The sequence below is a fragment of the Balaenoptera borealis genome, assembly GCF_965194805.1.
Source record: "Balaenoptera borealis genome assembly, chromosome: 17".
Taxonomy (NCBI): domain Eukaryota; kingdom Metazoa; phylum Chordata; class Mammalia; order Artiodactyla; family Balaenopteridae; genus Balaenoptera; species Balaenoptera borealis.
This window is the reverse complement of record NC_138876.1, coordinates 65,026,546-65,050,658: the sequence shown is the minus strand read 5'-3', so window position 1 is coordinate 65,050,658 and position 24,113 is coordinate 65,026,546. Positions and strand designations below refer to the sequence as shown.

The window sequence follows — 24,113 nt, the reverse complement described above, 5'->3', positions numbered from 1 at the left end:
TTCTGAGAACACAGCCACAGCACTCTTGTCTGCAAGCCGTGGGACACCCAGCCCAGGGCCCCTTGCACATGGTGGGCTTTCAATACACACATGTGTGGAACGGGATACACTGGAAAGAGTGGTAAGAATAACCAGCAAACCCATGAATTAATTAATTTCACATCAGCTAGTGGACTATTCAGTTTTCCTTTTTCTATGAAAAAAATTTATTCAGAATTTTGCGTCTGGAAAGTGAGTTTAGAAGGCTTCTATTCCAGGATGCTTCTTTTTTCTTCACCAAAAATATTACATATTAACGATAGGCACGGACAATTCTTAAGACTTCTTAATCCATACCAGAAGTGTGAGCTTAGTTAACATTGTCTCAAGATAATCTATACTAAAAGACTTCACTTTAAGTAATCAGCACACTGTGTGTGTGTGTGTGTGTTACACCCTGTTTGTCTCCCTGCCCCTCACAAATTCATATGTTGAAGCCCTAACCCCCAATGTGATGTTATTGGAGGTGTGGCCTTTGGGAGATAGCTTAGTTCACGAGGGTGAGACTCTCACGATGGGCTTAATGCTCTTATGAAAAGAGGAAGAGACACCAGAGTTCTCTCTCTCTCCAGGTGCATGCACTGGGGAAAGGCCATCTGTGAGCCAGGAAGATGGGCATCACCAGAACCCAACCATGCTGGCACCCTGATCTTGGACTTCCAGCCTCCAGAACTACGAGAAATAAATGTCTATCGTGTACGCCACGCAGCCCATGGTGCTTTGTTTTAGCAGCCCAAGCTGACGAATACACACGCTTCACACAGAAAGACAAAGCTCGTTGAGGGTCCTGCCTAGGCCACCTGGCAAGAGGGCCCTAAGTCATACATTTACCACTTTCTCTTTTTCAACCCATGACCAGTGACCCCCCCACAACGGATAAACATCGCTGGAAATTAAAAACAAAATAAGCATCTTGATGGAAAGGAAATTGAAACAGTGGGGAAATGAGCCACACATATAGTTTCCCAATCATTCTCCACCATGTCCAACTCCCCACCACCTCCTCAGTGATCACCCAAAGTCTCACCTCAGCTTTCCTGGCTTAAAAACCCGATTTCATCAGCACTTTGAAGTAGAGCCATCCCTTGGGGCAGACTCACATCACCAAAGCTCACAAGACTGATGGTTGACGCCAGAAGACCAATTCATCAGTTTACAATGAGCAAGGTAAATGTCACCAAGGCCTGAGACTTGCACTGATAACCGCCAGTGTGTGCTCTCCCTGTTGGCAGACCTCCACGAGAAGCTCAACGAAAATGAGAAGGTGAGTGGTGGATGTGGAATTAAGACAGAGGCATGAGATGAATCAAGTATCTAATGGCATCATGCTGAGCTAACCTGATGCATCCATTTCCTCACTCAGATGATCTTGCCAGGAACGCCATACACAGCTGGCAACAGTTCCCTGCATCGTTCCCCATAACAGAAACGTCCTTGCCAATGCAACTGCAATACGCCAAGGTTTTGGGCCATGGGTTTGCTCTCCTCTAGATAGCATTTGGATGGGCACTGCCTATTTTTGCCTCTGTGACTCTTTTTTCTATACTACTTTGGGTGACCAAGTCTTTAGACGTTTCAATACACTCAATCAGGTTACAAGGAAATCTTGCTATACTATAGCCATGCTATCACTTGTGATCACTTTATACACTTCTGTGCAGTCTCATGGGCTCATTTTAACTCCCAGAGGGCAAGCTTATTTCTAAGTTCTTGGGGGACAACTCACTGTGTCACTCATACTCATGGCAAGTTAGGTTTCTGGGTACTATGCAATTATCTACATACACATTCATACACATCCATTTGTATGCTTTTTCTTATATGTTACGACTTAGCCCTTTGAGTGATAAAGCCATCCTACATGGCTACGTTTTTTTCTGTAGTTTTAAACTAAACTATAGAATAATACAGTTTTGAACTAAAAGTATAAGACTGAACTAAGATGGGAAATATCTGAAAATACCCCCAGCTCCTGAAAAGAGGTAACTTACTATGCAAGTGTTCGAAATATAAGCTATGACAGACATCCTTTTTTCCCCAGGGTTAACAACTATACAAGACACATCCATTCCAAACAAAGGGAACATTTGTATCTGAGATATGTAAATTAAACAAGCAGCCTGACTCAGAAAAAGTACTTGAAAGCCCTTTCAGAAATGTCTTATCTGATTTGATCACCCTGTAAATGCAGAGTGGAAAGCATGAGTTATGCTCCCGTGAGAAGATCAATAATACTCAGTACAGAAAAGGCTCTCTGTACAGTTGCCGAAGGAAGTGTTGGCTGCGGGTCAAAGGGGATTGCAGCCGCCGCCCTTAGCTCCTGTCTCAAACAGACCCCTTGTCATCTCGTGCTACTGTGATATATTCATTACTGGCAGACAACTTGCTTATATGAAGCTGTTTTAGCTAAGAAAGGGTGGAATTACATTTTCCCACAATATGCTTTCCCCCCTCAAATGCTTTCACATCATAAAAGGCTTTTAAAACCATTTAGCCTGGAAAATTGAGACGACCTCCCATATCATTTACCTCTTGTTAACACCTAATAGCAAGCTACAGGGACCCTATTCCCCAACAGAATTAACAACAGAATCAAGAAATGACCGTCTGCAGATAACAGCAAGTCTGTCTGCTTCCAAAGCAGCTCAAGCCCAGGGCTGCTACGTGAAGCTGCACCGTCTCCTGACTGCTGAGCTGCTTGCTCCCAATAGCTTCACTGCTGGGGAGGAAAAAGATGATCCCTCCTGGGTGGCTGAATCCCCTCCCCAGCTCTCACACCCTAGAACAGGTAGCTGCTAACGCGTGTGAGTTTCCAGAAGAGCGTTTATTCCTACTGCAAAAAAATGGAAAATTTCCCTTTCCCAATAAAATACACATACGTATTAAATGATTTCAATCCCACCCAGAGGTTTAGAAAGGATGCACACAAAAGAAGACACCCATTATCACTGGTTACCTCCCTTGGAGTTGAACTAGTACAGAAGTCACTCTGTGATAACTCGAATCACTCAGCAACCGGACTGGGCCCCCTCCCTAAGCTCTCGCTCCTAAAAACTGAGTCTTGTTAACATGGCCTTTTACTGTCTTCATTCTTTGCAGGAAAAAAAAAAAAAAAAAAAAAAATCCTGTCATTTCCTTTTCATTCTCCCATCCTTTATTATAGCCCAGTTCCTAGCTTTTAGAATACACGGACACTTGGTCTTCTATTCACTGTGACTTACCTTGTTCATGTAGTCGCACTAATGCCCTGCGGGTTCCAATATTATATCACCTTCACTGGAACCAAACAGGTATTGGACACGTGTGTTGTGCAGGGTGCTACTTATCCAGCTTGATTAGCAGAAACCAATGTGAAAAAACTCTTTACCAAGACAATATAAATTTCGAGACTTAGAATTTAGAACATTTCTTTTAGTCTCCCTTGCCTAGAAATCTGTTGATCCCTCAAATCAACAGGAAGGTGCTGTTTCTAAAACAATGGAGAAACATATATAAAAAGGTGACGACTGCCGTTTTATTAACACCAGTATATTAAAGAAAGGGATGGAAGCAGTCTACTAGGAGACCACTAAGAAGTGAGTTAACTATTTAAACCCACTGTAAATACCTGTTTACTGCTATTTTATAACATCTGAGCCAGATGATCTGGATTGATTTTTCTCCTCTTAATCTGTGCAGATTCATCTGTCTTTAAGTGGTATATTTCTTTACGTCCTACCCAAATTCCTTTGAGGTGTATTAAAAAAAAAAAAAAAAGTCGCAGTACTTACTGGCTCTTCTCTTACTGCTAATGTGATTGTTCCAGGTGTTTCTGATTTTGAGGTATCTGTTTGAGCACCTGAGATGGTCCCCAACACACTAACACAACGTCTTAAATACTTCTCTTTTAGATTCCTGTCTTGTTTACTGCTATCAGCTCACAGTCTGTTGCTGGGGGGTGGGCAGACAGGAAGTGGGGGGAGAGGCACCGGGGAAGAAGCCAAATCTCGAGCGCTAACACTCAGGCTTCAGGCACGTGTCACTCTAAGCTCCCACTTGTTTTGTAGTATTGCTGAAATTCATGGGGCACAGACCTTTGGATTAAAAGGAAAAGAAGGAAACAAGGAAACCAGAGGCAGTGCTCCTACCGCTCCCATCACAGGTCACCTGTCCTACCTGGCTGGTAGAAGTCAGGTGACAGCTCTCTGGCCACAGCTCTCGCGATGTCACACTCCTGGCGGGCGGCCAGAGCAGCCTGGTCGGCGGCGTCAGCTTTGGCTCTTGCGTGCGCGGTCCTACAGGAGCACAAAGGGCGCGTCAGCAGGGGCGGCACCTAGTTAATTACACAGGACGGGCAAACGGTCTACGGGGCGGGCAGGGCGTGGAAAGAAATGCTAACCGTGACCCTCGCCCCACACCTGCAACAGAAAGTTGTGAGACGTCATACTGTTGTGAGACATCAATGAAAATAAAGCAGATGAAACCACCTGTGCATTGCCTCAATCTTTCTTTCAAGGTTAATGGAAGTATAACCCGTCGTATGAAAGTATAACAAGTTCTGCGCAGCTTAATGCAAAGCCTGGTGTTCAAGACTTAGAGGATGAAATCCCCCGTTGACTTTGGTTGGCATTCCCCCTCCCTGCCCCCCAACCATGGAGAGCAGAATTAGAGCATGTGAATTAATACAGTGCTCATGGATTTAATTTCTACGGTAGAATCAATACAAGGATTTGATTAAGAAAGATCTGCCCAGTGGTGTGCTGGTAAAGTAGCTCTCTGGGGGAAAAAAAAGAGTAAAACTGATTTGTAGCGCTGACTGATTTCCGTGGTGTACATGCTCCCAACATGGCCAATTCACACTATCAGCGTGACTCTGCTGAATGTGTAGTTGGGAACAGACGCACACCGTGGGCTCCCCCCCAGCCTGTAGGAGCAGACCCAGTGGTCTTCTGGAAGAATGTGCTCAGGAGGGTTCCAAGGAGTCTATTTAGTTGTTCTTTAAGCACGTTTCTTGTGTGAAACCGAAAGCAGGCAGAGAGGTGGAGCTGGAAAGAGCAAAGGGATCTCTTTCTGTCTTCCACCTTCTCCCCGGCCCGTCCTCACCCACTGAAACCGCTTATCTTTCCAGAGGACAAGGGCTAGGGAGAGGGCAGCAGGGATGAAAATGGGGCTCCTTATGGCAAGACAGGGGGACTGATGTCTGCCTGCCCAGGAAGAGGGCATTTGGAGGCTGAGACTTTGGGTCATCCTCTTCCAAAGGAGGAGATCTTGTCCAGCTAGTATTTAGACAATTTTCATGGGCACCTACTTCTTATAATTTTGTGAACTATTTTCTTTTATTAGCGCTAGGCAGGGCTACAGATAACTAGTGGTAAAAGCCTAAGGGGAGTCTAAAAGAGGTGCCTGCAGGCATTTCAGAGACAGCAGGAGAGGAAGTTGGGAAGTGGCATCGTGCCCTAGCTGGTCTTAGGAGAGATAACCCAGGTGGCATCTGGAGGAGGCCAGCAGACGGGATTTCTGGAACTAGACTGCAGGCAGAAAAGACGGGGAAAAAGGGGTCTGGCCTGAGCCTGTGGGGCTAACTGGGGGAGGTCCCATTTCACTCCTACTTAGGACCTAGCTGAGCCTGGAGGATTGATGTATTAGAATATAAGTGTAAGGGAGATTTTTTATTTTGGGCATTTTTTTATTTTTAATTTTTGGTTCTCTACTATACTCCCAAGACACAGAACAATGCCTGGCACATAGTATTTACTGAGGGCCCACTTTATAAATAAAGGAATGGTAAATAAATAAAGGAATGTCCTTAGGAACAGCTGGGTAGTTACTTAAAAATGAATGGATTGACAAAACCACAGACACGGTAAAAAGACCAGTGGTTGCCAAGGGTTCAAGGGGAAAGTGGATGAGGGATGAACAGGTAGATCAAAAGGGATATTTAGGGGAGTGAAACTATGCTGGATAATCCTCTAATGGGGGGATACATGACATCATGCTTTTGTCAAAACCCACTGAACTGTACAACACAAAGAGTGAACCCTAGTGTAAAGTATGGACTTTATAGTTAATACTAATGTTCCACATTGGTTCATCAGTTGTACCAAATGTACCCACTAATGCCAGATGTTAATAACAAGGGTAATTGGGTGTGGGCAAAGGAGGTATATGGAAACTGTACTTTCTCCTCAATTTTTCTGTAAACTTAAAACTGCTCTAAAAAAATAAAGTCTATTAATTAAAAATGAATGAATCAAATTCTAATCATCGAAATTGTTATTTATGAATCACGGAGGATGTTTTAGATGATTTCTGTCTACAGGGTACAGAGTACAGAGGCAAAATCAAGGGGGTAAGAACATATTCCTAAAAAACCTGGCTGTGGTAACCCCTGCAAGCGAGCCATCAGTAATGATGCTTTAGTCCCATGTGTTGTCCTGAGACTCAGTGGATGCCCTCTCCTATGTTCTTTCAGTTTCTCAGAATCTCAGCTCTTTTTTTCCCAGAATTATTTTCCATTTTATCTGCTATTCTTAGCTAGAGCCTGATTATGTCTAGGTATCATAATTAATGAAGCCACAGGAGTAAAGTTATCCTGCCCTATAATAAAACCTGCTAGCCCTTCAATGATAAACTTACAAAACTCAAGTACCGTTTATTCCGAAACAATCACAACCCACCACCACGGAGTGGAATAAAATGGTAGTAGTATTTCCACCACTTTTGACAACACGCTAAACTGGAGAACAGACAAACGCAGCTTAACCTTTCTGCAAATATATTTTGGAAGCACAGAATCAGTGAAGCCTTAACCCTTTACTTTTTTACTTGTTCTTTCCTGTAAGACCAGACAAGGAGGGGGGACTTTTCCATCTAGCACCCTTCCCTGTGTCAGTGCTCCTGCATGGCTGGCACGATGGTCAAAACCACATTCAAGCCTGAAACTAGGTATCTGCTCAGGAGCTTTTGGTAGCCCTGGAGCTGATCACAAGAAGTAGAAGAGAACAGGAAGCCATCTGAGTTTGCTGTCCTCAAAAGTGTTGTGCGGCCAGCCCATGAAAACATCTTGATTTTGCCCAGGGAGAAATCTGGGCTTGACCCTGGCCCACGTTATTCATGTGTTCCAATCCCAGGCTCAGTTCTGGAGCAACACACGATCCCTTTAATCACCCAACGGGTAAGACGTGCCATTGTTCATGGGTTGGGGGGAGGGAGGTTTGGGCTAGTCATTCTGGGGAGACCGGTGGAAAAAACTCAAAGTGGATGGCTGGCACGTGCCAACAAGGAGCACGCCTGCACGCCCCAGAAGCCTTTCACTTGTTCCAAAGACTGCTGACGTCCATAAATCTTCAGACCCTCAGGAATCTCCAAATACCATCATCATCATTATACTTTCTCGCGTAACATGCAGCAAAAAGTAAGTGAAAAGCAACATCTTTCACTTAGGCGTCAGTGGCAGACTTTCTTTTAGGGTCCTATGACAAATAAACCAAAATTTTAACTTGTAGAGAGTTCCTATTTTGGGGTAAAGAGATACAGAGAGGCCTGGGCAACTGGCTAAGCTGGTACAGCAGGTAGGTGACCCCCTCCTGGACATCAGCCCTGCAAAGGTCACTCGGCAACAGCTGAAACAGTAAATGTGGAATTTCTTTCCTTTTTTTTCTTTTTAAAATTTATTTATTTATTTTTGGCTGCACTGGGTCTTCGCTGCTGTGCATGGGCTTTCTCTAGTTGCAGGCTACTTTTCATTGAGGTGAGTAGACAGTGGCTTCTCTTATTGCAGAGCACGGGCTCTAGGCGTGCGGGCTTCAGTAGTTGTGGCACGTGGGTTCAGTAGTTATGGCTCGTGGGCTCTAGAGCACAGGCTCTGTACTTGTGGCACACGGGCTTAGTTGTTCCGCGGCATGTGGGATCTTCCCGGACCAGGGCTCGAACCCGTGACCCCTAGCATTGGCAGGCAGATTCTTAACCACTGAGCCACCAGGGAAGCCCAATGTGGGATTTCTGAATGGCAGGCATCACCTGTACTTAAGAACTTAATTACAACTTGTTTCTTTCCAATCAGTAACTTGATGAGAATCTGAGTTTTTTTTTTTTCTTTAGTGACTAAAATGGTGTTTCACAAACTCTCAAGTCACCTTACTCAGAACAAAATGGTCTGGCTTTCCCAGTTTTTCTTAAACTTAACAGTGCTTTAAAAAAAAAAAAAAAAGCATATAAACAATACACTGAACATGCCCGGCACACAGGCCTACTACTAATAAGGTAGATGCCAGTCCCTTAGATGTCTGTGCCCACTTCTTTCAATCTTTTATATACCTATTCACTGACGTAGCTGATAAAGATTTTAATCTAGAATGGACAAGGATTTTGCTAAAGGTAAAACTGTATACAGTACTTATACTTTTCTATTTCTACTTCTTACATATTTTCTTCCCAACAAAAAACTGCTTCAAAAAATATGCTGATTTTTGATGTCTTTTAAAATTTGTTACTTATTAAGTCAAAGTTAAGTTTCCTGACCTGACTCTGAAAATTTGATGGCAGAGGCTGTCATCTAGTTGCTTCAGGAGCTGTATATATGATTTGCTTTGATACCCATATATTTAAAGAAAATTCTTAGCAACATTTAAAAATAAGAGCAATTGGACTTCCCGGGTGGTGCAGTGGTTAAGAATCCGCCTGCCAATGCAGGGGACATGGGTTTGAGCCCTGGTCCGGGAAGATCCCACATGCCACGGAGCAGCTAAGCCCGTGCGCCACAACTATTGAGCCTGTGCTCTAGAACCCATGAGCCAAAACTACTGAGCCCGAGAACCACAACTACTGAGCCCGAGAAACACAACTACTGAGCCTGCGTGCCACAACTACTGAAGCCCACGCACCTAGAGCCTGTGCTCCCCAACAAGAGAAGCCACCGCAATGAGAAGCCCGCGCACCACAACGAAGAGTAGTGCCCGCTCGCCGCAACTAGAGAAAGCCTGTGTGTGGCAATGAAGACCCAATGCAGGCAAAAATAAAAAAGAGAGAGAGCAATTGTACGTAAGACTCCGAACATCAGTTAATGGCAACCCCATTCGTCCAGTTGCTCAAGCCCAGACCCTGGGAGTCATCCTGGTTGCCTCCCTTTCTCTCTCACACCACAACCATGGTCAGCAAGGCAGCCGACAGGACCTTCAGAATACACACCCGACCCCGCCATGTCTCCTTCTCATCACCGCTCCTGCCCAGGTCACATCTCACCAGGTTCCTGCAAAGGCTGAACTGATCTCCCTGCTTCTGTCCTTGCAGCCCGCCATGCTATTTCCCTTCTGGTTTTCTTGAAATTGCCTGACAATAACCAAAATCCTTTCCTGTGTTATGGCATCACGTGCAAGAAAATGCCAAAAAATGGCCTTAGTTAGCTTTCCTTTTGGACTGTGACATTATTCACTTATGAGAGACCTAGACTTGCAAAAACCAATTATCTTGTGTATACAGTGGGAGCCCTTTTAAAGAAGAAATCAGTCTGTTAAGCAAGGACTACTCTTGATATGAACAAGAACTAGATGTCTCCACAGCTCTCAGCTAAAAATCAAAGGCATGATGTCTGAGTTCCTGTACCGGAAAGAAACTGGTCTCTCAGTATCGATCTGCTTCTCTGGTCAGACCAACCCCACGAGACTCAGCATACACTCCTCCTGCTAAGGCACAAACGGCCCCCTTAGCTGCCTCTCCGGACTTCTAACTTTCCATCTCTCATACACATACCTATTCATTGGCACAGCTGAAGAAGATTTTAATCTGCAATGGACACTGATTCAGCTAAAGCTCAGTAAATTTGGTTTAGGAAGACTACTTCTTGCGGGTCCAATCTTTACGTTTATTAGTTCTTGAATGTTAATTTTCTTCCTAAGTTGCTTTTTTGTTTTGTAAAAGACAGGACCTGGAATAATAACATCAAGACTGTGTTCTTAGGTCCTGGTTAAAAACAAGTTACAGCTTCAGCAAACAGTTGTCTTTTTTGCCGGGGTGGTCCATTGCTTCCTTTTCTAAAAGCATTATCAAGTTATTTAGATATAAAATGTAAATGTAGGGGCATGGTGTCCCCACTGAAATCTGGTATTTGACCTTTCAAGGGCCCAAACTCTTGCAGAGGTATGACGACACAGGCTTTGAAAGTGTGGGTAGCCAGAGACCAGGCTGAGGCCAGTCTAGTCACAGATGATTCTTGTCCATGAGATCAGAAGTTAAACCACATTACTTTAGCAATCTTAGAGATGCCTTCTTAGAATCATAATTCATACCATGCCCTTGGCCTTTTTTCAAGGGGAGATAGGAGGATGAACCAAGATATCCAAGATAGGAATATGAACCAAGATTCATGTGAAGAATGTGAAATGCTGTCCATTATGTGTATCACTGTCACGTTCATAAAGATCTGGGCAATACATTCCTCAAAGTTTAGTGCCAGGAAAAATCGGGTCTATGATGATATACTGGTGTGCTTCCTTGCATCATACAATGAGAACTACATTATCTATTGTTTCTCTTTTTGTTACAGCTACCAGGATACCTGGAGTATAATTCTCCTCAATCTATGTGCATGATTATCTTCTCTAAAGACATGGCTTTAACATTCCCTGGTCAGGAATGCTACTATGTATGTGACTTATAATGCCCTGAAAATCCTTTTTGGAAACTGGCAGGATATTGAAAAAAATTACTTGTTATACTAAGTTTTCTGAACTTCAGCCCCTCATAGTGTGTGAATGCTTAGGGACATACGTGATAACTTGGGGACATCAGAGCCTACTATGCAGCTTCCTTTACAGAATTTTTTTCTATATTCAGAACATTTTCAAGCTTGGAAAATAAGTCCTCATTCTTAAGTACTTTACAGGCTTTATTCCCTAACATTTTATCAAACTTAATAAGCTTAAAGGCTATATTCTCTGGATAGGCCAGGTCAAAAGCACATTTCTAATCCTCGGCTGGAATATGCCAAATAATTGGCTATCTTCTACTTTATCCTGAGTTTTATAAAATTTATCTAAAATTTACCTTGCCATATAATTTATGTAGTGAGAAAAACCTGATGTAAAAACAAATTTAAGGGATGTTTTATTCTTGAAATAATTTTAAGAGAAAAGTCCTTTTAATGAGGGTTATTTTACAGGTCAAAAACATTACCACTAAATAAGACTAAAACTTCATTTTATGGGAGAAAATATTTGCTCATCATATATCTGATAATGGGTTAGTATCCAGATTATATAAAGAACTCTTACAACTTAATAAGAACAACAACAACAATTAAAAAATAGGCAAAGGACTTGAATAGACACCTCCGCAAAGGAGATATAAATGGCCAATAAGCACATGAAAAGGTGTTCAACATCACTAACCATAAAGGAAATACAAATCAAAACCACAATGAGATGCTACCTCACACCCACTAGGATGGCTACCATGAAAAAAAACACCCAGAGAAGCAGCCACATAGCACAGGGAGATCAGCTCGGTGCTCTGTGACCACCTAGAAGGGTGGGATAGGGAGGGTTGGAGGGAGGGAGATGCAAGAGGGAGGAGATATGGGGATATATGTATAGCTGATTCACTTCGTTATAAAGCAGAAGCTAACACACCATTGTAAAGAAATTATGCTCACGTAAAGATGTTAGAAAAAAAAGAAACCACCCAGAAAGTAATAAGTGTTGACAAGGATGTGGACAACTTGTAAACCTTGTGCACTGCTGGTGGGGATGCAAAATGGTACAGCTGCTGTAGAAAATAGTATGGTGATCCCCGCAAAATTAAAAACAGAATTACCATATGATCCACCAATTCAACCCCTGGGTATATACCCCCTAAAATTGAAAGCAGGGTCTCAGAGAGACATCTGTACAACCATGTTCACAATAGCCAAAAGGCAGAAACAACCCAAGCGTCCATCAATGAAAGAACGGATAAACAAAACATGGCATAAACATACATGGAATGTTATTTAGCCTTAAAAAGGAAGGAAGTTCTGAAGCATGCTACATCATGGATGAACCTTATGCTAAGTGAAATAAGCCAGTCACAAAAGGACAAATATTGTATGATTCCATTCATAGGAGGAACCTAGAACAGTCAAATTCCTAGAGCCAGAAAGTAGAAGGGTGGTTGTCAGAGGCTGGGAGGAGGGAGAACAGAGAGTTGTTATTTAATGGGTATAGAGTTTTAGTTCTGCAAGATGAAGAAGTTCTGAAGATTGGCTGCACAACTATGTGAATGCACTTAACACGACGGAACTGTACACTTAAAAATGGTTTAGGATGGCAAATTTTATGCCTATTTTACAATTAAAAATTAAAAAAAAAAATCACCCATGGACAAGTATTTCTAGAACATCCTATGTGTCCAGAGGACGTGAGGAGAAAAGACCAACGGTTGGGCTCTCAGACGAGAAATTGCTTCACTAATCCCAGCCAGGGCAAGCTAAGTCTAGTGAGGGGAATGGCGGTAAGAAAAGGAAGAGCCGAAGGACACTTTAAGGAAAGAAGTGTCAGAACTTTGAAACATGAGGGTAGCCTCCACATCTGTTTTTCCAGCTCTTAACATAAAGCCTGGCCCAGAGGCTGTCCTCAACAAATATTGGTGGAATAAGTACATAGGTAAGAAGGAGAGAAACATAAAAGATAACCCCAAGGTTGCTAACTTGGTGTCCAGGTGAATGGCTTTACTACAGAGAGAAATTGTACAGGTGGGAAGGAGAGACAGTTTGAAGGTGATGATGAGCTCAGTTTTAGACAGGTAGGATTTTACACGACACAAGCACTGCCCTTTGGAAATACAGGGCTGCAGTGCAAAGTTAAGGGTCAAGGTTAGCAACAGGAATGTGGGCATCGTGATCACAGACGATGAGCTCACAGAAGATGGATGAGCCCATCAAACACATGAGTCAAAAAAGCCAAGAACCGAGGGTGGAGACAACAGAGTCCGCTGAAGGAAGTAAGTAAAGTGAGAGGCAGTGGCATACGGGTAGAAGGCGCACTTCCAACAGAACCATTCAAAGTTCTTGTTCTTGGATAAATCCTGTGCTCCTCTTAGGAGTTAAGCGGGCCAGATCTGAATTTGTCTCTTCTCTGGGGCAGCTGCACTGATCAGCTGATTTTTAGGCAGTTAGAATTAACAAGTGCAGTTAAGAGTCTGAGAGAAGGATCGTTTGTCAATCCTGTGATGTGCTGGAGAAAGTGAGGGCTGAGAAGAGGCTGCTGAATTTGATGAGAACCTCTGGGAGGGCAGTTCTAACAAGAAGGCCACTGCAGAAGCCAGACCGAAGGGGGTCGGTGAGGAAGGAACAGAGGAAATACAGGAAGCAGGTGTGGGCCACATGCTGGTGATTTCTGACCCAGAAAGGAAGGAGGAAATTTGGACGGTAACCAGGAGGATTAGCTGGGCCAAGGGAAAAAGACACTTTACTTGTAGCAGTGAGAGCTGATCCTGTTGCAAGGTGGGAAGAAAGATGCTCAGAGAATAGAAGAAAATGAAAGAGCTTTGAGAAGGTAACAACCACTGGAGTCGGGTCCTAGATGAAGCAAAAGAAAGGAAACAGGAAAAAAAACACAAGGACAGTGATGGGTTGATCCAATGTTTTAAAATTATTTAAAGGATCCTAAGCTTGAAAGAGACAGAGAGTGCTTTGGGCTCTGGAAACCAGACAGACCTGGGTTTACACCCCAGTTTATCACATCCTGGCTGTGTCACTTTTGCCTCAGTTTCCTTACCTGTAAAATGGGGATGATATTACCTTGTACAGATGCTCTGGATCAGAACTGATTTATATGAAGTACCGAGTACTAATGCAGAGAGAGTATTTAGTTGATAAATGGCATTAGTCCTTGGCTGAAATTTAGGGCTGGTAGGGAAAATCTGGGTGCTTAAAGAGGTGAGGATTTGGAATCAGCACTGCACAAAAGTTCTAAGGAATGGAAGAAAGGAAAACTGGAATTGCTGAACAGCACGAGGAGGACCTGATCTCAGGCCAACATGATTCTGCATCTTCCTCTGGCAGGGGTCTCTTTTCTGAGAGAAGCAAAGAAGGAAGAAGGGGCCATTGATGCAGGGTAGAGATTTGAGCAAGGAGGATGGAAATGTACGCATCACAGAGCTTTGGGTAGGAGGAAGGGCACATAGCCAGTGATAGACGCTGGACCAGATGAAATACAAAGGGTTAAGTTAGGATCCAGTGAACAATGTGAAGTCAATCTGATGACTGTAAAGTCACATAAACGCAGACTATTAATACAGTTATTACAGTTTTAGGTGCTTTTTAATTGCTTGAAATAAGGCTTCTTTCCTATGGCAAATTTCATAGAAATGGCCTATTCTGACTAAATCTGGCTTACTACTAAAGGGTGTTACCTTTAGTTCAAGTTATCAGCCAGCAGCCTTTTGGTAACAAAAGGCGGGTCAAATTATTTCAAAATGGATGCATATTCTATAAAACGAAATTAGATATAATCATGGCTACATTTCTTTTTAGTGCTGTAACAGAAACATCTGGATGTGCCTAAAAAGAACTTTACAACCTTCGGGATCTGGGTTGTGATGAGAATTGACAAGAATTGTCAGGTCGAGGCTGTTTTTATTTCCACGTCAGTGCTGTTATGCTTTTTGTCCTTTACCAATGGTCACTGTGGCGAAAGATTAAAGTATGACTAAGAGCAATGTAAGACTACCTAGTGGTCGAAACACACGATGGCAACTAGCAGTGTTCAGCCGAGTGACTGAGGGGCTCCAGTGGCTGGGTCACGGACAGACCTAACTTCTGCTTTACTGCAGCAAATGCCCAGGGGATGCGCACTTGGTGGTGCTAAAACAATCCCATTTCATAAATACTTAAACGTTAAAACAAATAAGCAGACATCACTCATGCCTTTAAAATGACATAAACCATGTAGAACTCCTAGTTGAAACAGTCTCTTAGGTAGTAAAATATCCATTTTGTAAATTACCTAAAATGGCTCTCTAAAGGTCCCAAATCTACCAGTTACCACTTCACTTTGATCTGTCTAGACCTGCCAAGATAGTGAACAATAAAGGCATCCATTCCTCTACTGGGCATGCGATGCTGAATGGTACGAACGTGAACTTGCTTGGGACTGGCTTCCGCAAAGCCATTCTGCATCTGAAGCTTTATTATATTCAACGTACGTGTTCTGAAGTTGTTGAGTTTATAACAGGTCTGCTTTGCGAGGAAAGCCAAGATAGTAGGGGTACAGTTATTCTCTCAGCAAACCAGTTTGATTCACTTCATGTTTCCTTGTAGGAACTGTAATTCAGTGACTCCACTTATTTTACACCCGGTCTGTGACAATGACTCGTTCCATAGCTCGATTAAGAAGTCCTTGACTGCTTTCACTTTAAATCTTTAGTCTTTTGCTGCAACAGATACTGGGGACACCAATACAATGAGCACAAAGGATTTGCTCTGATTTATGTTAACCTTCTGGATTGGAGGAAGTGACTCTTGAAAGTTCTGCTTTACCAGACAAATTAAAAAGCACAATTAGAACTAGACAAGCCTCGGAGAGTCTACGAAGTCCCTCCCCTGTGGTCAGATAATTACTATCCCTTCTGTAGGGATTTAAGACTCAGAGAAACCAAGGAACATATTCAGTCACACAGCAATTCAGTGGGATGAACGGGCAGAAGCCAGGTCTCCTAACCTTTAGGGCAAAGCTGGCTAACTATCCTGTCAAGAGAGATTTCTGTACTACAAATGTTCTGTGATTTATTTCATCTTCTAGTTATAAACTTTCCTTTCTGCTATAAATATTCCTTCATAACCATAGTTCTATCTTCTTATATTCATGCTTTCTCATTATTGAGTCTGCTGCCCTCCTTCTTTCTCTATTCAGTTATCTTTAATATTAATAGATTTTTAACTTCTACTGAAAAATGCAAATGTTGAGCTTTCTTTTCCTACATATTTTTAAAACCAGTTTTGGCTGACTTTCAAATGAAATACAGCTTTAGAAAACATCTTACTAAAGACTATAGGAAAGATTTGGTTTTCATCAAGGTTATTCTTTCGCAGGAACATTTTAGGTGGTGTTAAAAATACTGCAGATTCATCTAACTCATAGTTGCCTTCCCCAAATCACCAAATTAGTAATTAACGCCTCCAAGTTTAAAAGGAAATATCAGAAGATCATCCAGTTCTTCCTGAATTCTTAAAAAGTTGTCTTCTTTTTCCTCATGAGAATCTTAAAAAATTTCTTGTGATTTTATCTGTTTTTAAGCATTTGCTGTGTTAAACTGAGAACAGAAAATTTTCATCCCATACTCAATGTATAAGATAATAGCTTACCCAAGGACACTGAGAAAAATGGAGGCTGAGACAAATATATAAGCCAGGATGACTGGTTTTCTGTTTAGTACGTTTAAATAACACTTGGTACAATTTGGAGGGGGGCAAAGGCAGTTTTGAAAATGAACACATGTATGTTGAGATAAAAATGTGTGCTTCTCCTTCGTTAGAGATGGTGCTGGAAATGCAAGGCAGAATTCAAATAAAATAAGTAAAAGAATCATTTTAAATTCTTGCTCAAATACTAGGAATCTTTTCCTTCAGTTCTGATAGACTGTCAATGACCTGCTTCAATACTATTATACATCCTTATGGGACTTACAATATTCCAATACTTGGAATATTCTTGACCAGGAGCCTGTTGCTGGCTTGAGTTTCTATTCTAGACACACTCTGATGAACTTTTAACCTTTATTTTTTTTCAGAGTGGAATTAATTGACTCGGGGGCCTGGGATGCAATGCCATGCCCGTCGGTGGGATGGATAAACTCCTGCTGCAGCCACTGGGGAATGTGGGGTGTGCCTTCCTGGACTCCATTCCTTAGTGACAAATGCATTGACCCAAACGGAACTACCCCTCACCAGTCTGAGATTCAGACCAACTCCAAAGAATGTCAAGAAGAATTCCAGGCACAGAGGGAACGCCGCACATCCCAAGAACAAGGCAGAAATTTAGGCTCTGACTGGCACTTAGGAAGGGGTTTCCTTTGAGGCCCAAGAATTCAACAACTACTGACTACCATCTTGTAATGGGGAAAGCAGACTGAACTCTGGAGGGACAGGAAGAGTTACCTGCCAAACCCCAAAGTCTGCCCACCGCCTGGTTGAGAGTTGCCCAGTGTTAGCATAAAGGTCCAGGGCCTTCCCTGTTGCTTCGCTGGTCTCTGACAGCTGCTCTAAAGGTGTCCAGGTTTACCTTGCAGCATGGGCTGTACTTCCCAAGTTAGATCACCTGCAAGTGCTAAGTTTCAGGCAATGGCAGGAGTACTGGAGGTAGTTCTGTTTTCCCTTTCAATAGCATCACAGTATCTACTGGAATGACAATAGACTTGATAACAAAGGGATGTGCCCTTGTCGTATGGCTGCTTGGGGGTAGCAATGTTAAAAATCCACTTGTACTGAAGGCAGAGAACCTCAGAGCCATGAGAAGCTCTGGAGGATTCTGGTGGAAACGTGTAACATATATTTATAATTGGACCAATTATATACATAATTATATATATATAATTGGACTATTATAATTGCAGTCCCAAATGGACTGCAATGGACACAGTGGAGGATGATACTTCCCATTCTTCACTCCGCTCTGGCATGAATGAGATGGGGCACAGAAAACCCTCTTTACAGCTTCATATGGAGTCCCTTTGGGTCGACCAGTTACCCTGAACACGTACAGGCAATCATGGAGAGGAGAAGCCTATGAGAGCCAATCATCAAGTCCAGAACAAGCCCATTCTGAAGAGGCCTCCATTCCTTTTGGGGGATGTGGGAACCCCTCCGCCCTGCAGACAGGGCTTCTCCCAAGGAAGAACTGGAATGCCCTGGAAAATGGCATTTGTTCCACAGAGTGGGAGGTTAAGGAGCCTCTTTCCATGCAAGACAAGGAAGCTGGAAGCTGGTGAGCGGCTTGCTGCTCCACATCTCTGCTGTTAGGAGCTTTTACTGATATTATTAATGCCCTGCTGTCCCTTGTCTTTCTACTGACATGTCCCTACGGGTTTCAGATCACTTGTGAATTGGTGTTCTCTAAAATAACCACCCCTGGCCTGTCTCCTTTCACTGCTGTCCAAATCGTCATTTCATGATCAACTCCTAATGTCTGCTAGCTCAAACAAAACCTCAAGGTACTTAGTGATTGACAAACGTCCAGAAATGCTTTCAAATTATTTGCTACTCCGGGCAGCACACATAAGTCTACTTAATTCTAAGTCCCATGGTCATTTTTCTTCCCCTACTTACTATATTTATATTGCCCACATCACCATCCTGCTCTCACCCCTCTGTAATTCTGGGGGTGAAATTCAAGCTTTTTTTCCCTTAAATTTCTCTCTGGCAGATGATCACTGTTGGCAACAGTTAATTGTAAATACGGAACTTCTCTGCAATGTTTTTCTGAGACATCACAGCCACAGCAACTCAAATGACTGAGCCTGCGTGGAAAAGTGAAATTAAAAAGGTTCTCACGCTGGTCTGAGAGAGGCCTCTGTCACACCCTGAGCTCTGAGACACTATAGTAAATCACCGTAACATATTTTAATATGATAAATAACTTCTTGGATTCAATTGTTAAAATACCTTTTCCAGGAATCCAAATCGGAAAAGAAGAAGTAAAACTGTCACTGTTTGCAGATGACATGATACTATACATAGAGAATCCTAAAGATGCTACCAGGAAACAACTAGAGCTAATCAACGAATTTGGTAAAGTAGCAGGATATAAAATTAATGCACAGAAATCTCTTGCATTCCTATAAACTAATGATGAAAAATCTGAAACAGAAATTAAGGAAACACTCCCATTTACCACTGCAACAAAAAGAATAAAATACCTAGGAATAAACCTACCTAAGGAGACAAAAGACCTGCATGTAGAAAACTATAAGACACTGATTAAAGAAATTAAAGATGATACCAACAGATGGAGTGATATACTATGTTCTTGGACTGCAAGAATCAACACTGTGAAAATGACTCTACTACCCAAAGCAATCTACAGATTTAATGCAATCCCTATCAAACTACCAATGGCATTTTTCACAGAACCAGAACAAAAAACTGCACAATTTGTATGGAAACACAAAAGACCCCGAAAAGCCAAAGCAATCTTGAGAAAGAAAAACAGAGCTGGAGGAATCAGGCTCCCTGACTTCAGACTATACTACAAAGCTACAGTAATCAAGACAATAGGGTACTGGCACAAAAACAGAAATTTGGCTCAATAGAACAGGACAGAAAGCCCAGCAATAAACCCACACACATATGGTCACCTTAGTTTTGATAAAGGAGGCAAGAATATACAGTGGAGAAAAGACAGCCTCTTCAATAAGTGGTGCTGGGAAAACTGGACAGCTACATGTAAAAGAATGAAATTAGAACACTCCCTAACACCATACACAAAAATAAGCTCAGAATGGATTAAAGACCTAAATGTAAGGCCAGACACTATAAAACTCTTAAAGGAAAACATAGGCAGAACACTCTTTGACATAAATCACAGCAAGATCCTTTTTGACCCACCTCCTAGAGAAATGGAAATAAAAACAAAAATAAACAAATGGGACCTAATGAAACTTAAAAGGTTTTGCACAGCAAAGGAAACCATAAAGATGAAAAGACAACCCTCAGAATGGGAGAAAATATTTGCAAATGAAGCAACTGACAAAGGATTAATCTCCAAAATTTACAAGCAGCTCATGCAGCTTAATATCAAAAAACACCCCAGACAACCCAATCCAAAAATGGGCAGAAGACCTAAATAGACATTTCTCTAAAGAAGATATACAGATTGCCAACAAACACATGAAAGGATGCTCAAAATCACTAATCATTAGAGAAATGCAAATCAAAACTACAATGAGGTATCACCTCACACCGGTCAGAATAGCCATCATCAAAAAATCTAGAAACAATAAATGCTGGAGAGGGTGTGGAGAAAAGGGAACCCTTTTGCACTGTTGGTGGGAATGTAAATTGATACAGCCACTATGGAGAACAGTATGGAGGTTCCTTAAAAGACTAAAAATAGAACTACCATACGACCCAGCAATATACCCTGAGAAAACCATAATTCAAAAAGAGACATGTACCACAATGTTTATTACAGCACTATTTACAATAGCCAGGACATGGGAGCAACCTAAGTGTCTATCGGAAGATGAATGGATAAAGAAGATGTGGTACATACATACAATGGAATATTAGTCAGCCATAAAAAGAAATGAAATTCAGTTATTTGTAGTGAGGTGGTGTTATTTGTAGTGACCTAGAGTCTGTCATACAGAGTGAAGTAAGTCAGAAAGAGCAAAACGAATATTGTATGCTAACATATATATATGGAATCTAAAAAAAAAAAGGTTCTGATGAACATAGGGGCAGGACAGGAATAAAGATGCAGACATAGAGAATGGACTTGAGGACACGGGGAGGGGGAAGGGTAAGCTGGGACAAAGTGAGAGAGTGGCATGGACTTATATACACTACCAAATGTAAAATAGATAGCTAGTGGGAAGCAGCCCCATAGCACAGGGAGATCAGCTGGATGCTTTGTGACCACCTAGAGGGGTGGGATAGGGAGGGTGGGAGGGAGATGCAAGAGGGAGGGGATATGGGAATATATGTATACGTATAGCTGACTCACTTTGTTATACAGCAGAAACTAACACACCATTGTAAAGCAATTATACTCCAATAAAGATGTTAAAATAAATAAATAAATACAATAAAATACCTTTTCCATGGTGCCAGCATGATTTCAGAAACCAGCTCATGGACCTTGGTTCTCAAAGTCTGAAATTTAAATGCTATCAGATGACAAATCCCTCACATCTTTAAAATTTTCTAAAGTAGCACTAAATGTCTGCTTGGTAGGTTTTATATGACAGTGAATTTTGGGGGAAGAATACATTAATATACATCAATATATAATACACACACATTTTAGTATGTGTATATTACATGTGATTTGAAATATCTGCACCAACAAACGTTAACCACTGTTGAGTGTGTTTTTTTTGCTTGTTCTCATTTGGGGCAAATACTTAACTATCCTATAATAAAATGTTTTTTGGTTTTGTTGAATCCCAGGGAACACGACAGCTGGAATAAAGAAAAACTAAAAAGCAACGAACCAAGCAAAAAATTTCAGGAATGAATAATTTAACTGAAATAGTAGCTAAAACTCTTGTACTGACTGCTGTCACTGTTCTGGCAACTAGTAAAGTCAGGGCTGTTCATATTTTTAAATTATAATTTCATCACGTGCAGCCCCAGGCTCAAATAAGGCTTTGTTATAGGGTTATTATGTAATTCAATTCATGGGTTCAAAATGTCTCCTATGCCTGGAAAGCCTAATTGCAATGGTACTGTCCTTGACTTCTGATGAGAAATCACTGAAGGGGAATTCAGGGACCAGATTTAATTTTAAAATAATAAGAATACAGCACATTTGAAGTAGCCTTCTAAGTTGCTGAGCGTTTTAACCAGTCTTCTCTTTTGCACTCTGGGCATTTACGCTGACCTGAAATTTAAGTTATGAAGTAGGATCCCAGGGTGTCCTATCCGCTGTTGTTATCCGAGCCTGTACAGTCCATCTCAAAAGCCCGTTTTCCCATCCCTTAGCCATCTCTTGGCAAACAGCCCCGCTCCCTGCCATTTGCCACTTGTTCTGGGCTATTTTAATTCTGGACAAGCTGTGGTAGTAGGCTATATTTAAAGTGGCCTGCTCTGTGAAGAAACACGGCAAATTCACATGGCACCTCTTCCCTTTTTGACATAATCCAATTGTGCTTTGGCTTTGCACAAGCTGCATGAGTTTCTGTGTCATACATGCTGGCTTAGCTCCCACTCTCGGCCTGCCAGGTGTTTACCACCCAAAAGGTGCAGTGGGGGAGGGCTTCTGGGAGGGAGGAGACATGGCAGGGACCCAGGGACACCAAAAACTCTAACTGAGACACACGAACAACAACGAAAGGAAAAGGAAAGATGCCCCCTGCTCCTGGCTGCGTGTGACTGGAATATCTGCAGAGTAATTTCTCAAAGGCCAATCTGCAGATATGAATTTTTGTAAAACAGAATGCATCTACTGAGAGAGTCTTAAGAGAAACTGCACACCCATAAAAAGCCAGCTTTCTCAGGTTTCTGAGCTTTTAGATAAAGTGGACATTCTTAGGAACACTTGGATTCTAACCGGTCCCTCTGACTGGCCGCACCTCCGTCCCCTGCCATTAGTTTATACACTTCTGTGCTAGACAGAAGGCGTACGTCCTCACTGGAGTCATGCTCGTGCTTCAAAGAAGACGAATAGGCCGGAAACGTCCCCTTAAAATCATTAAAAGTTAAATAAAATGTAAAATACACTTTTCTAGAGAACTGCACTTGGTCTTGTAAACTTACTGAGGTCTTATAAACTTTCAGAGTTCAAAGCTAGCCGAAAGCCAAAATCTATTATGAAGAATCTGAAGACAGTTAACTTTCAAGGGACTATTTTACAAGTCCAAGACTTCGGCCTTGAGACCTTAACGTACCAATGCTGTATGGACATACTCATTTTGCTGGCAGTGGAATTAAAATCCAGACTAATTATAAGACCCTCTTCATCTAGCCGATCTAGGGAGCTGAAGTACAGAAACCAGGATTTTTGCCTATTTACTTTTGTGATATTTACTTTGACTACTTGGGCCATTAGACTTCACCTGCAGTCAGCCAGGATTCTACTTGATTTTTTGCTGAATAAACCTGACCACCCAAGCAGGTAGTAAATAACAGACTGGGCTTCTGTTTTCTGGAACGAGCAAGAAAACCATCTGAGAAATGTCATGTTAAAAAAGCATTCACCCACATAGACTTACGAATTAATACAAAACCATTTTTAAATGTCCCTAACAAAGGAGGGGCCCTAGTAGACTATTTGGTTACACGTAGCCAGGGCTACAAGCTTTCAAATTTATCTACATAGTAGCAAAACAGAGATGAAGAAAATGGATCAAAACAGAGATGCCTGTTTTTACCAGAAGGCACACAAGTGTTACTATCATTATGCTCTGAATATCATGGAAACACAACTCAAAATAAATCCCATATTACCCTTAGTGCTCTAAGCTTTAGGAGAGCTAATTCCCAATTTCGACAGATAAAATGCCATTTTCTCTCCCAAAGGCATTCCCCCAGGCTCCCTGGTATTCTTTCAGGTAATAAAATAACCTAAGGTCTTCTTAGTGTTTTTTGCTTTTCCTAAAATATTGTCCAAGTTCATTCTTAAAGGCAACATGACAATGAAAAAAAATGTGAGGGACTCTTCCACCACAACTACACACAACTATTTAGAATAAATCATGCAGTTATGAGGCTGGATCAAGGACCTGCCATGGAAATGCTGCCAACGGGAGTATAATTTTGGCTACATCACAATAAAGAACGGGAGTATAATGTCCCTAAAGGACCCCCGAATCCTTTAATGTCGCTGCTCCAACAGTCATTAGGACTTTCCTCCCATAACCAGCACTCCCTGCCCTGAGAACAGAGGGGATGAAAGGTCTTGATGAGACATCTTCTTAGGTCAGGATCAAGGTAGGAGAGACCAATTCTGGCCTTAAAAAATTAGTTTAAATGATTCTTAGCACTTTCGAAGACCTATTTTTAATAACTTCCTAATTATTAGTTCAACTTTTATTATATTATGTGCTTCTCTGTGATAATTACCAACTAAAAGACACACATGTAGATCACCCATACTCCAAGATTACAATACCAGTACATTATTTCTAGGAATGACATAGAGTAAAGAGGAAGTTAAGGGAAATTCTATCACATTTCTTAAGGAACCTGGGAGAGGAACGAACATTAAGCAGACAAATAAAAACCACAGGTGGTAGGAGCTGAAAATAAAGGGGCACAGGCCAACGTCTGGGTTTCGGAGGATAAGGCGGGGTGAGTAAATGGGACAGGTCCCAGAAGTTTATACCAGCGGTGGGCATGCTTCACACAGCCTGAACAACAGGCTAAAAAACTGAGGCTGGGGGGCTTCCCTGGTGGCGCAGTGGTT

General features: G+C 42.0%; 1 protein-coding gene across 5 annotated transcripts in view; it reads right to left on the bottom strand.

Annotated features, from left to right (window-relative positions):
• The window catches only part of JPH1 (junctophilin 1), a 79,707-nt gene that overhangs the window by 15,887 nt on the left and 39,707 nt on the right, over positions 1 to 24,113 (bottom strand). For 4 of the 5 annotated variants that reach the window (XM_082363431.1, XM_082363432.1, XM_082363430.1 and 1 more), the window contains exon 3: positions 4,195 to 4,313. The exons of the other annotated variant lie outside the window; for it this stretch is intronic. In XM_082363431.1, the coding sequence (XP_082219557.1) occupies positions 4,195 to 4,313 (119 nt within the window). The remainder of the gene's footprint in view (positions 1 to 4,194; positions 4,314 to 24,113) is intronic. 5 annotated transcript variants of the gene reach the window in all.